A 14,703-nucleotide genomic window follows, 5' to 3' on the forward strand; every position below is an offset into this window, starting at 1 on the left:
CTATAAGAGGTATGAAATAATTAGCTGGATTGCGGGCCGCAGAGAGGCCGACTTGCCATTTGTTCAAAAGAGCAAAAGAACAGAGAGAAAAAGAGAGCATGTTCGAGCGTGTTTGCCGACTCGGTCCTTCTGTTATTACAAGTAATTTAGCCGTTTTGAAATATGAAAGTGTATTTGCATAATTTAATTAAAAGCCAGGGACAACGCGTTGTTTCGTTTCGAGTCAACATTTTTAAGTTGGGCAATTTCGACGACATGTATTTCATTCCGCGGCTAATCCCGCTCCCGGGATCTCGTAAAATCCGAACTGGAATTAACCGGCCCTGGGTGCGAAAATAGGGAAAGGGCCCTTGGTTTTCCACGCTATTCATCAAGGAGTTTTATGCATAATTTTTCCCTCGACATGCACTGAAAAATTGCTTCAGAACTGGAACTGAAAGAGTAAACCGTTGATCTGCAATTGGGGTCCCTAAGCGGTGATCCCAGATAAATATAAGATAAACAGAAATTAGTCAACAGCTACAGGAAAAGGTCGAGTCTTTGAATTCTAAGAGGTTTAAAGGGGAAAATGGGATTTCGGCTTGGTGAAGAAGTGATTTCTTTACCTCTTTGTCCAGATTTAAATCAAGCATTTTCTTTCCCCTCAAAAGCTTATTTCATTTAAAAGAACAAACTGTATTTAATTACTTAAAAACTTGGACCAGTGTTCTGATATTATTTTACTCTCTTGCACCAACTTCTCCAGGACTTTCATCCAGAAGCTTTTTCACCCAGAAAAAAGTACGTTGAGGTTCGCAGTAATGCATTTCCAACCCTTTCGCTTCAAAAATTCAAGTCCTTCCTTTCTCTTATGCTACTTACTTTAAGGCCCTAAATTACCAGTGTTTAACCAGCTCAGAAGCCGAGGGTATTTATTTCTCCACAACTGCTTGCCTCACAAATCAGGTTCATTTCCCTTCTACCTTCGATTTTTAAGATTCGCATTGAGGATTAAATTCCTCTTTCTGTTAAAGCTTTGCTTCACATCAGCCTAAATTTATACTCATTAGTGCGTTACTGAGTCAATAAATTTAGGAGAGAATTTTTCTGGTTTTAAGTAGAGCGTAAAAAAACTCCTGGATGGATCCCAAACATGACGCTATACAAATTGGAGGCGTGAATGTGTGGCCCATCTCGGCGGAAAACAGTCCCTGTCCTGCCCTCAAAAAGCCCATTTTGCACTCTAAACGTCATCGAATATTTGTCCAAAACCTAAAATTGCATGCTAATTTCTAAAATCTCTTGGCAACGAAATTCATAAAGTGCCGAAATTCGCACCGTAACGACGCTAGACAGCTTTTTACAGGGCCTGTTTTCTATAATATATCATCATAAAGAGGGCTCTCGCTGTCAAAATTTCTTTTGAAAAGGCCAAAACAAGGGCCACTTAAGATAATAATCCGGGTGGACCGGCGTAGTGACGCCTTCCGAAGGGCCGACGTCGACGTCGAGGGGCGTCGTCGTACCCAACATGAAATCCAGTCTTTTATATCCGGCGACGCGAAACCGCTCTTAGAAATAATATGCGAATCTCTCGGAAATTTGCCAGACGAAGAAGGCCCTTTCTTTGAAAATTGATGTTGGGTGTGTTTGGTTTTTGTAAGTATTGTAGTAGAGATTCTATGCCAAAAGCTGCAGGTGTCAGAACGCGCAAAGTTTCTCCAATTTCAGAGTTTTGCAGGTCAGTGTTAACGAGGAGAATTTTTTTCAGGGCTGTCTTAGCTTTTGGCCTTAAAATCCCCTAAATTAAGATGTATAAGCAAATTTGGAGAATGCAGATTTTAAATTTTAATCACCTTTCTGGCGAAGGCATAGGCCGCCGAGGCTGCAAGATACCTTCGGCATCTCGCTTTGTTCCAAAGCCACTTTAAAACGTTTTTACTCTAACATGCTTAAGCTAGCAAATTCAATATTCTCGCTAACCAGAATTTCATAATTAATACTTAACATGGCTTAATTAGAGCCGTATGAACTCCTCCGCACATCGACAACAATAGAGTTGCAATCCTCGCACATCATGCATGACCCCGGAATAATGGAGAACTATAGGAATGTGACACAAAATTCCCCGAAAGCCCTTCATACGGAAATTCGTTATATTCGAACAAAAGGCCCATTATCCTTATAATTACTTTATCCGAAATTGCATTTCAATTTCCATCAGTGATTGGATCTCGAGTGGCTTAATTTAGCTCTGGCGCTTTTTTAACCGGAAGCAGAGTTCAAAGAATACAGATTTTTGCAAATTATGCATTTTTTAGGTCAAAATTACGGTTAAAAACTGTTTTGCCGCGGTCGCTGAAACAAATTGACCCTTAAGGGTGGTGCATTGGCAGTGCATTTGCGGCAGATCGCCCTCGATAATTTAATTAGTTGGCGGACCTGGATTAGCTGGAACTAACCTGATGTAGCCTAAAACGTCTGACTTCAGAGTTTCAGATGTTGAATACGAAATGTGCACAAACAGGCTTTATACCTCCTATAAAAGACGTCATCGAAAGCGAAACATATTCTAATGTGTCACGTTGCGAAGGAATACGTATACACCCGTACAAAATATTCAGAATTTATGTAAAATCAGTTGATGTGACAACATATATTCATCACCCTCGTTACCAAGTTTTCGTGCACATACACACACTTTTCCTGAAGGCATATTTTCCATGGAGGGATAAAAAGGGATAACGACGAAAGGCTATATGTATAAGTAGAGAAGCTCCACTTATGGCTCTTTATATTACTTAGACACACATTTCTGCTTTTATGTAACGCTTCAGTAGGATTTGTACAGTTAAAAGAATCTTACCCTGATAAGGGGGAGAAGAATTAGCGAGAAAATTTATTGTTTAGGCCCCAAAACTTAATTTCGACTTTAAATACATAAAACATAAAGCCTGGGTAGTTACAGGCTTCGTTTTCTGCGTCGAAATTAAGCAGAAACCCGAAGTTTTGGAATCGGGACTTGTGCAAAATTTATGTTAACTGCCTTTTCCATCCGATATTGCCTTTTGGACGGGAGAAAGTATAATATCGGGACAAATGCGTGGCTGTCGTTGTAACGAATCTGGAAAAGTTAATATTCAGGCAGTAAACACTGAAATTTAGTACCCCATAAGGCTTATTGGTATTACGCCCAAGCAATCAATTTTCCAGAAATGAAAGGCAATAAGTGACTGTTCAGTGTCTTGGAAACCAGGCTTAATAGTTTAATGAGTTTGCAAAATTTTCACCAACACTTCAGGCGAACAATAGGGCCCTTATTTGATAATTAGGTCAAGTGGGCCTTATTGTGTTTTTGTGCATAAGAATATTATAGTTTTCCAAGGAAATTTTTCGATAGTTCCAGGCTAAGCCCGTGCTCAAAAGCAAATTACCTCGGAGGAATCCTTCAGAGCTCGTAAACGTCTCTCGTGCATAGCTAAGCGAATTCCGGCCAAATCGAAGTTTAAATTGCACAGATCGGAGTTTCTGAATTAAAGACACTAGCAAAAAGTTTCCAAACATCCGCCTTTCTTCATAACTAGGTGAGTTCTAATCTAAAGTTTAAATTAAAGCTAAACTCGGTAAATAGTTCCAGGGCGAACTCAACCCTACACCACCACGTAAACCTGCACACAATTCGCAATTATATCGGGATTATCTTTCCCAACTTCCTTTAGGATTAAGGCTAAGCGTAACCTTTAGGATTGGGTGGTTTCAGAATGGTTTTTATTGTTGAGGCAAATTATATTAAAAGACACATCGCAATAGCACTTTGTGGTACACCTTCAGGGGCAAGTCAAAAAGTAATAACTTTTATTGTATGTTTCTTCGCGTCATATATTAGAGACCTAGGAATAATACAGTTCCTTACGAGGCCGGGAAATGGTATTTTCCGGTGCGCGCGTGAAGCGCAACCGAAAGCGGTTTCCTTGTGAGACGCAGCTAAGCGCAGGAAGTCATGTAAGCCCGGAAAAATGCATTTCGGTCTTATAATGAAGGATAATCTTCATTGCTAGACAAAGAAGTTGATCTTTTTGAGTTGCAAACAGTTTCTTATGGTATATCTGAAAATCTCCTCGGATTCCTAAAGTTCCATGATATTCTAAATAAATTCGTGATTTTTTTGGGAAAATTTCGCATATTTCTGCAATGAAAACTGAATTTTCCATATTTTTCGGTATACTGAAATCTAATTTCTTATATATGTAAAATTTGACGCTACCCAAGAAGTGATTGTTCCATATTTACTTAAAGAACAATCTTTGCATTTTAAAATACTCCTTCTTACCCACTAACGTCTTTTTTACAGACCCCAAATTTATTTCCCCATTTTTTGACTAAAATCTAAAAAACGACGAGCAAGGGTGTTTTCTTTAACATAAAAATAACCCTAATGTAGTATCGGGTTTTGATACTTCTGTAGATATAGGATGGTGTTTATATCTTATAATGAAATCACAGATAGGAAAGGACTATAAGTATGCGTTTGTATGTAAAGTGAACAAAAGAGAGTATAAAGTAACTTGTGAGTTTAGCGAGCGCGGACGCGACTTCTGAGTTACCAACGACAACCGAACCCAGAAGAAAAGAGCGCTTGTACATGCCCTACAAAATCTTAAGTACTAAAACCCATGGTGATAAACCATGGGCGTACCCTGGCTAGGGTGCCATCTGCACCACCCGCCGCATCAAACCGTTACGTCTTAAGCTGGGAATTGGAACTGCCACTATAGGGCCAACGAAATTTATCAAGGGCAATTCAAATGCCGACAAAGTATATTACAGGCAGTTCCAATGCCGATCCGGTTTATTGCGGGGATTTCCAACACCGACGAGGCATGGCATGGGAAGTTCCCATGTCCCAACTAATGCCCACCAGGGTCGTACCCCAGGGGTATGACAATCTTAAAGTTAATTCCTACTATCTAACATGTATCCAGCTTAAAAGTAACGCCTATTTACAAGGGACGCGATCCTACACTAATGTAAGACATATCACTGTTTATTGCGAATATTCACTTTAATGAGTACAAATTCTGTTTTCAGTGCGGATTCTGATCACGTGGCATGTTCGCTTTTTCGCGATACGCGGTTATGAGGACTAGGCTTAATGAATCATACTTTTCATTATTATATTCGGAATTTCATTACGAGTCCGGAAAATAACATTTTTCCATGAGCTTACAAGAAAGATGTATTTACCTGTACCCTCAGGGCAAAGACGTAATTTCAGTACTGTTAATGAGCCCCTAATTATTCTGTTCCAGCTTTCACTAATCTTGCAAAATCCCTCTACATCCCTGATCTAAGCATGTTTAACACACAAAGGTCTCTTTAAATTTTAATCTTGAAACCATCAAAATTCAGGAGTGCAGCAGCTGGAATCTTAAAGAGACTAAGTCCCTTTAAAATTAATTTTGTAATAATGAGTTTTTCAAAATTGTACTGCAACCGCCACTAATCTTAAAGTGCTTCTTCGTCACTGTTTATCTCGATTAGCAATTTATAAACGCAAACTTCCAAAATCGATCCCAAATAAAATTAAATTTCGGAACGTAGTTGCCAATATTTCCCAACAAAGGCATGGGGAAGTGAGTCGGTTGTTTTGATAAGCTCCGCTAGACAATCCCATTTTTGTTGCCACCGTTTTCTCCTTGAAATATGGTCAAATTCTAGAATTTTTAAAGGCGATTAAATGTGATATTTATTCAAAAATAATTGGAAATAGGATATTTCTTAATAAAATTTATGATCTTCTGAAAAATTCAATACTTGCAACAAGTACGGCCCCGTTATTGTTTTAAGCAGCGTTTCGACGAAGTTACTTCCTTCAACAGGCTGTACAAGCATTTAGAGGTATATTGAAGGCAGAGCAACAAGTTTAGGAATTTTTAAGTTTCCTAGAATCAGGAAAAGTGCAGGCTTATTAAACTCATCAACGTTTACAACTTGAATCACTTTTTTGGTCTTTTTTACGACTCTCAAAGGGTTGCTTCTCGGGATTATCCAGAGCACTTCTTTTAGAGCCCCTTTCTCAGACTATTACCACAGAAATTTTTTGTCAAAACTTCCGTCTTCAACTAAATTCCACACCAATATCACCTACTCCTTCTGGCATAACAGGATTAACTCTAAGGCAAATAGGCACTAACCCGATCCCAACTTTGAAACAAGATACTATTCTGAGGCGACAGAGCGAATAACTACAAAGGCTTTATCCGGCTTTATGGGTGTATAAACTTGGTGTAAGCCGAGTGTCAGAAGTGGATAGAGCCGTAACGAAGCTGGAACTAATTAATACAATCCATTACAGCTGATTTTTAAATAAATTTTTGATATCAAATAGGTGTCATGCTTAAGCAACGCCTGAAATTCCCTATAGAGGACGGGGAGGTTTCAAAATATGTCGAAACTAAATTCGACGTAGTAAGGTTGTGTTAAGCTTGTCACTTTGGGCAAGGTTTATTATTTCCAGGCAGCAGAGCAGAGAGCCACAAAGGGTCTGCTGCGGGTTCTAGGCAATATAGCCTTAATATAATGTGGCAACTCCACTTTAGTCACTCAAGGCTATAATATTATTCTATGTCTGATTAATTTATTTCTCTACTTGAGCTTAAAAAATTGCTTGGCCAAAATAAAGTCGCCTTCGTCACAATAGGTCCTTAAAGGGCTAGGAAAAATTTGATTTGTTTCCTGCAATATCGGCGAATAAGGCTTGAAACCATAAAAACGAAATTATTTGCATTCACCATACTATCAAGAAAGATTAAAGGAATTATGAAACCATGAGAATTTGATGGCCTGCATTCATCATATTATCAAGGAAGATTAGCGGGATTGTGAAGCTATAAAAACTAAATTATTTGCGTTCACCATACTATCAAAAGAGAGAAAGAAGAACATAAACTAGAATGCGAAGAACTTTCAGTTTATTACTAGGGTCATAACTAAGGAAGTTTTTGCCCCAACGCCGCAAAATCCCATAAACTTCGTCATCTCAGGTTTCTTCTAGGATTTACGCCGACGAGTAAAAGGACTGGACATAAATTTGCACCCTCCAAGGTGGGGTTTCACACCCTATATCAGGCATAAATTATCTACACCCCAAATAAGTCGGTTTAGGTCATATAAACAACAAAGCAAAATAACCGTTTAAGCTTAATAAAGTGGTTTAACCTCTTTTAGCCCTACGCGGTCCAATAAAATCACTGCACGTGCTGGGTATTTGCATTTAAATTCGGCTCCATACAAATGGGTTTATGTGTGATAAATTTCTCAAACAGTTCGTTGCCTGGATTGACCATAACGTGTTCGAATTGCCCACATTTATATTGACAGTTTTTGTCCTGAAAAAATTTGATTTAAATGTTCAAATTGCTTTTCGTATAAATTTAGCCATAAAAGTTAATCTATCAGGGGAATTAATGTTGAAAGCTGTCCTTGTTTAGTTAGTAGAACACAAGGATCCTTTGGTAACATGCAATAGTAATGTTCTAGCAGGATATTGAGCCCTCTGATGGACCCCTGATGCTCCATTTGGTGATTTACTATTTGATTGGAGGAAGCAATATTCGAATTTCGAGTTACGGCAAGAGAGCCTTGATAGGTCAGTAATGGATTGTAACACACTGAGAGAACATTGAGGTTTCACACATCATCCCGAAATACGTTGAGATACCTCCAATGCTAAATCCACTTAAGTTGTATATGTGAGGCATCATGAGTTATTCGCATTAACGTTAAGATGCGTTGTTAAGCCCTCTACTAATTATGCCGAGGGCAATCAACCGGCTTAATATTCTAAAAGCTAATTAATCTACGACATGTGGAATGGAAACAAGATTGGCAAATTAGCTACGATGCTAAGTACGTCAGGTTTATGGCAATTGGGATTAAGTATAGTGGGGAATTTGCCTGGAGATTAAGGTGTATAATGCATAACATAATTAACTCTCAGGTACTTATGGAAAAGAGATGTGAGGGTTTTGGAGGAAATTGTCCCTTAAATCTCGAGGGAATGGGCGTTTGTGAGGGGCAAGTACGAAGGATGTTTGAACATTTTTCCGTGTTTGATGAAACAGAATTTAATTAGTGTGAAATGAGGAATCAAGGAAACGCGTAGGGGAGAATCATAAGTGGTATATTCTATGGGCAGGGAAAAAGTAACGTATCATGTCTAATGCGAAATGAAAAACCGATTGGAAGTGAGAATTTTTGAGACAAGAACGCAATCAAAATTGGAAATTTGGATCAACACCCTACGAGAGGTGGAAATGTATTGCAATTTTTCCAGTCTCATATGACACCCACTCTAGGCTGTCCAAAGAAAAATTCCCTCCCAATGTCCCAATACTTGACTCATTCATTACGTTGGGATTAATCTCACCCCGAAAATCAATTCAATCAGTCTATTTAACTTTACCGCCAAAACCTCTTAACCCAAACGCAGTTAAGTGCTTCGACTTAACTCCCTGGAAGGAAAAATCGGAAGCTTTTTTAACTCTAAACAACGGTTGAAATTGCAAAAGTTCTTCTCAATGGCTTGAAAAAAGTTTCCTGGAAAATTACCGATGAATTTTGGTAATTTTTCTATGCTACATGTGCGTATATTCTTAACTTCTTAAAGACGATATCTCGGGAACCCATGGAGCAATTTCTTGAAAGAATAGGTCAAATTAACCACCTTGATATACAGGATGATTTATTAACAATGGGACAACCGAATGGTGGAAATACCATACGTCAAATAATGACATTGAAGAAAATATGCCTTTTCCGGAAGATGATAGTTTCGGATATACAGGGTATTGAAAGTTAAAATTTTAATTCATGTTTTACGATTATTTTGAAAATATCTAGGTTAAACACTTGAAAATTTGTAAAGTTATGTTTTTTACGTGACGAATAAGATACGTTTGGAATTTCCGCGTTGCTAATAAAGCCAATCACGATTAGTTTTACAGAATTTATAGTTAATAACTTTCTACCCTGTACGTATAACATGAAATTTGATTCAAAATCTCAACGAGCAATAATTTTTACATTAATTATGAATTCTTGTTTCATTTCGATATTATAATCCGTTTTCGAGAAAAATCTATTTAAAGAACATTATGTTTAAATCTGATAATTCGATAAATTAAAAGAGAAACAAACAAGTGTATTTTCACTTTCTAGAACACATAATTTGTCACCTAAAAGAAACATTACTTTACACATTTTTAAGTGTTTAATCTAGATGATTTCAGAATAATGGCAAAAAAATTAATTAAAATGTTAATTTTCAATACTCTGTATATCCAAAACTATCAACTTTCGAATGAGTATATTTTCTCCAATCATCACCATGTGATATCTGTATGCTATCCCCAGCTTTTGATTGTCTCATTGTTAATAATCATCCTGTAGAACAAACTATCACTAGTTGATGAGCCAGTCCTGGGTGGGTTGCTCTGTCTTTTTCAATTCTTAGCTAGGACTCAAAACTTAAGCAATGAAACAACCTTAAAAGATTCGGAATTTTCCTCAAAACAGAGGGGAAGATACGTAGGATCCAGCCCACCAATCCTACCAATGGTGGAAATATATTGCAGTTTCCCCAGTTTCATAAGACACTCGCTCCATACCTTCCAAAGAAAATTTTCTTTCTGATATTCTAATATCTGGCTTATTCATTATGATGAGATTGATTTTGTGTTGAAAATCAATCAAGTCAGTCTGGTTAACTTTACTGCTAAAGCCGCTCAACTCAAATCCGGTTAAGTGGCCCAGACTTAACTCCAAAGTGATTCACCTTCCCATAACTACACGGGAATTAATTATTGAAATGCTTGTTATAGTGCTCTCTGTTAATCCATATAAGGCAACCGGCTTTCAAATGCAATCGTATTTGTGCATACTATCATTTGAGATTTAGTGCCGAATCGGGTAATGTTGCTACAACAGCCATAGTCGGGTCTTTAACAGAGCAGCTAGTCTGCAAGCGTTAATGGCGCTATTGATCATAATTGGAACCGGAATGTAATTATAACTTGTCGTCTAAACTTCCAAATCGAGCTCGAACGTAAATCGAATTGCGACCTGCAAAAAGAAGAAAGTTCGGCTATGGCTCTTTGTTCCTTAGCATTATCAGCTCCATGTTTAAAAGTTATACCTGACTGAGCATAGGTTCTCCAGAGAAAATGGTAAGTCGACGACCTCGTTTGCAACCGAGGCACGTCTCAATCATTTTCCAGTAAATGGTAAAAGTTTCCCCGGGTTTTCTAATTTCTGCTCTCGATTCTCGCCTCTTGGATATTTGTTTCTTTTCCACACGTACTTCCTCATACGAAATAATGTTGTATCTCGTATAAATATTCCATTACTCTCAATTACATCTCATTACTCCAAGGAGAATTCCTCTATTTTAGCCGACACCCTGAACACCATCAGCTTTAGAATGATTGTGCGACGATCCAAATTTTTCCCATTTGTTTCAGACCTCATAATGCCGTAAAATGACCATATCACTGCTTCTTCTAGTCCTGCTGCTGCTGACAATGTCCTCCGTTAAAGGATGTCCACCTCCGTGCATCTGCAAGTGGCGCAATGGCAAGCAAACGGTAGAATGCCTCAGCAGGAGCCTCTTGATTATTCCCGAAGGAATCGACAGCTCCACTCAAGTTCTCGACGCCTCAGGCAACAATATTCTGCATATTCCCAGTGACAATTTCCTCAAAATGGGCCTGATCAACCTCCAGAAGTTGTTTTTAAGTCGGTGCAGAATTAAAACTGTTCACGACGAGGCCCTCAAAGGTTTGTCCAACTTAGTGGAACTGGATCTCTCGGAAAATATGCTCAGCACAGTGCCGACTGCGTCGCTATTGAACTGCCCCTCCTTAATGAAACTGAGCTTAAACAAAAATCCCATCGCTTCTTTGGAAAAATTGGCTTTTAACCATTTAAGCTTCCTAACTACTCTCGACTTGAGCGGATGCGACATAAATCAAGTGGACGAGGCCGCTTTTAGGAGCTTGTACAGTCTGGAGTGGATGGACTTATCAGGGAATAAAATTAAGGCATTCCCGGATATTCGCTCGTTCCCTAATCGGCTGAAAGGGCTGCAGCTCCATGACAATCCCTGGACTTGCGACTGCAACATAAGGACGTTCAGTCGCTGGCTGAAACTGGATGTATTGCCGGTTTTACTGCCGCCCCTGTGTCTGGAACCTGAGAAGTTTAGAGGGGTCCCTGTTAGGAAACTGGATGAAGGGGATTTGGCTTGCAGTCCGGAAGTTACGGATTCGAATTTTTATTTCGAGGCTGAGAAAGGGAGGAATGTTACCCTTGTTTGCAAGGTAAACTTCTGAAAACGACTAAAATGTAAAAAAAATACTGTTCTATTAAGTCACCAAACAGTTGTTTGAACACCGCTTTGAGACACCTCTATTTTGGAGGTGCGATCAAAATTCGTCCATTTCAACAATATCTTAATTGAGTTATGACTAACAACCCTAACTAACTTTTTTGGGGGTCTCAATCAGTACTTCCTTCGAATAACTCAACTAAATGAAGTTAGCTGATGGAATGAAGTACTAGGGCTGCCCTCTATTTTATGGATTATTTTCAATAATTGAAATTTCATCCATCAATCGTGGAAGCTATTTTTTCCCTCAATGTGTTTTTTCTCTATTTTTTAATCTGTTGATATGCAATATTGGATCCGGATCTCTCTTGGGAGTCCTGGAAATGCAGTTTGAGGCAACTTCATTTTTGAGCGCCTTTTATATAGCAAATAAAAATGTCTCTACAGGTTCCCGAGATATCCGCGCTTCAAGTTCGAAAAGTGGAAAAAACGAGGTACCTCCCCCTAGGCGATTGAGCCTCATTAGTTAGTCTAATCAGCTGATATTGAATCTAAATCGAACTCCGATATCTTCATTATTGAACTCCTCTAACTTTAGAAGTTTAGTTCAAAGCACCTTAATTTCAGAGCACTTAATCACGAATACAGGTATTAAAGTGATTTCAATGTTACCACTCCAAATTTTTTTATTCCTTTTCAGTAGGTGCGCCCCTGACTGTTGAGATAGAATTTACGCTGCTCTAAGCCACTGTCTTGTGACCCTATATTCCATAGTCGGAGAGCTCTTATTTTTGCTATTATGAATTTCAAAGGTGTTGATGCCATGATAACGTTGGCCAAGATATACGGAAAATGCACTATTGATGTGTGTCGAATGTGTGTTTTTCCGATTCAGAACGTCTGTCTGGAATCTTGAATGCATAAGCAATTTCCTCAAAACGGAAAAGGAATAATTTCCTTTTGAATAGGTACCTCATTTTAATCCATTTTCTCCATCATCCCTCTAAAACCAGCGTAAACTTCCCTTAAACAAATACCGTGCAAAAGCAGGTATTGTTTTTGTTTTCTCTTCGAATTGAATGAAAGCTTTTACGAGTCTGAAATGGAAACATATTTGGCCACGGAGTTCATAATTCAATATTCGTTTTGCCAATTGGAGCGGATTTAACGTAAATTGGGCCCTGCTGCGATCGCATTATTAAATCCCTTTTTAGAAAGTATTTTAAGGGGGTTTACAGTTTAGATTTATCAGCCACCTGGCTCTGCCGCCCCCCAACAAGCGTGTTTTTATTGCAGGTCAAAGCTACCCCCGAGGCAAAAGTTTCATGGATGTTTAATGGAGAGATATTGCAGGGCAATGCTGCAGAGTATTTTATTGACGAACTGCCGGAAGGTCAAGGAAGCAACCTGAACCTTTACAATGTAAATACGGCATGTAACGGCACGTTTTATTGCTTGGCGGAAAATCCTGCGGGCGTGGCCATTGCAAATTACACGATTGCGGTTATTCCCCGACAGCCACCGGCACTGAGATTTGAAGAAGATCATCAGGGATTTAAGTTTTTTCCTATAGACACTCGAGTTTTAGCTCTTATTTTAGCAGGGGTTTTAGTCTTAACCTGTTTATGTTTGGCAGCTATTATTATGGCTATTTGCGAGCATGAGGCAAAAATTAAAAAAAGAAAAAGTAAAATTCTAGAACAGAGCAAAGAAAATGCTTCAAAAGTACCTGGAAAATCCATTCTAAAGGCGACTAATGGGGCTGGTTACAACAATGGTATGGTTGCGGATGGCGTAAACAATGGGCATGAAGATTCGCGAAGGAATCCAGATATTATCAGAGGGATGACCAATGGTTTGGGCTGCAGGAGTGAGGTGGAGGCGAGGAACCTGGCAGGTTACAGTCTAAGTCAGAGAAATATGAGAAGAGTAAGTACTGATTAAAGTGTCCATTCGATCAGTTGTATTTCATAGAACATTTTCGATTTTATTTAAAAATTTTCCCTAACTGTCAATGTATTCAGAGCAGTCTGGCAACATGTTTTGCCACCTATGATAGCTCGATGCTGATGATATAATCATGTATCGCACCAAAATGATAGCGCAGCAAAAAAAACTGTTGCACGGTTGCCGTTTCATGCACTCAATGTACACTTTCAGTCGTTTATTATCGAAACTGGCAGCAATTAGGTAGACGTGAAAATATTTCGGGAAATTTGGCAACAATTTTTTTTTTATCAGGTCTTTTAGCTTTAAAAATATAAAGAGCTCAGATCCTTCATAGAATGAACGTTTGCTGAAAAGCTTTAACTCCTATCAACATAAGCTCTTAAGTCCATACATTGTATACTACACAAATATGGCTTTAAGGCAAAACCGTGGAAAGCCGATTACAATACAAATATTTTAAACTTCCTCTATAGCGTTGAATTTATTCAAGCAACACCCAAACACTAAATTTTTCCCTATAGCCCCCACCCATAATAGTAGCTCCAGCCATCCCGGTTCGCCAACCCAGAGACCAATCTCAGCCCTACCTGAAACCAACTCTCACCGGCAAAAACCGACCCGTTTCAGCCCCAACTTTCGAGCGATTCGTGGAACGTCAAGATTTGCATTATACCATTGGCGGGTATCCCCAACGCAGACCTGGGGGCCATTTCATGGGGCGGCAAGTTTCCTATTCTGAGCGGTCATCTCCAAGACAGCAACGTGAAGTCAATCACAAATTGGTCAGTTATTGCCAGTCTTTAGATAATCCGACTTTTTGTGGGGATGTTAATCTTTAGTAAAAAAACAAGTTTTGATGATTGTTGCTTGGTTTTAGTGTCCCAAATATCGCAGTAAACTTCTCTAGCTAGAGCCCTGGGAGCTGGCCGTAATAGAAAGTTAGATATGTGAGCCCCTGGAGATAATCGCTCTGATCTTTGCTTATTACTGCTTATATTGCAGTCTAAATGGGAATTATGTAAACCGGAATGGGGTTGTGTTGTACACGTGAGACTGGTACATGCAGCTGTAATTACACGTAGGAGTGAGACAAGTTGGGATTTACGTTGGGGGATGTATAGTTTCCAAGAAGCGCAATAAAAACTTTCCTCTATGGTCAGATAAAGCCTGACTAGCATGTTTATGCCCAATTTGTACAACAGATTTATCATCATTTTTGGAGGAAATTTTTCCATCCGAAAAGTTCTATACAGGGATTTGCTACAGCTCAATTAGCATCTGCAGGGCAAAGCATTCATTAATTGGGGAAACTAATTGCAATGCAATCGCAACTTTTAGGTCCAGTTTTGGCACGGGCAATTTAATCCCTTAATATTTGGATAATGTTT

General features: G+C 38.8%; 1 protein-coding gene across 2 annotated transcripts; it reads left to right on the forward strand.

Annotated features, from left to right (window-relative positions):
- Positions 1–1,532: 1,532 nt before the first annotated feature.
- Positions 1,533–14,174, forward strand: LOC136413131 (immunoglobulin superfamily containing leucine-rich repeat protein-like). Of its 2 annotated transcripts, none has more exons than XM_066396514.1 (4): positions 1,533–1,638; positions 10,500–11,357; positions 12,662–13,294; positions 13,837–14,174. In XM_066396514.1, exons 2-4 carry the CDS (start codon positions 10,518–10,520, stop codon positions 14,152–14,154), a joined length of 1,791 nt encoding a protein of 596 aa, XP_066252611.1. In that variant the 5' UTR covers positions 1,533–1,638; positions 10,500–10,517; the 3' UTR covers positions 14,155–14,174. The 2 variants fall into 2 exon arrangements, with proteins under 2 accessions (XP_066252611.1, XP_066252612.1); XM_066396515.1 differs by lacking the exon at positions 1,533–1,638 and adding an exon at positions 3,386–3,563.
- Positions 14,175–14,703: the final 529 nt, after the last annotated feature.

This window comes from Euwallacea similis, chromosome 13 (genome assembly GCF_039881205.1).
Source record: "Euwallacea similis isolate ESF13 chromosome 13, ESF131.1, whole genome shotgun sequence".
Taxonomy (NCBI): domain Eukaryota; kingdom Metazoa; phylum Arthropoda; class Insecta; order Coleoptera; family Curculionidae; genus Euwallacea; species Euwallacea similis.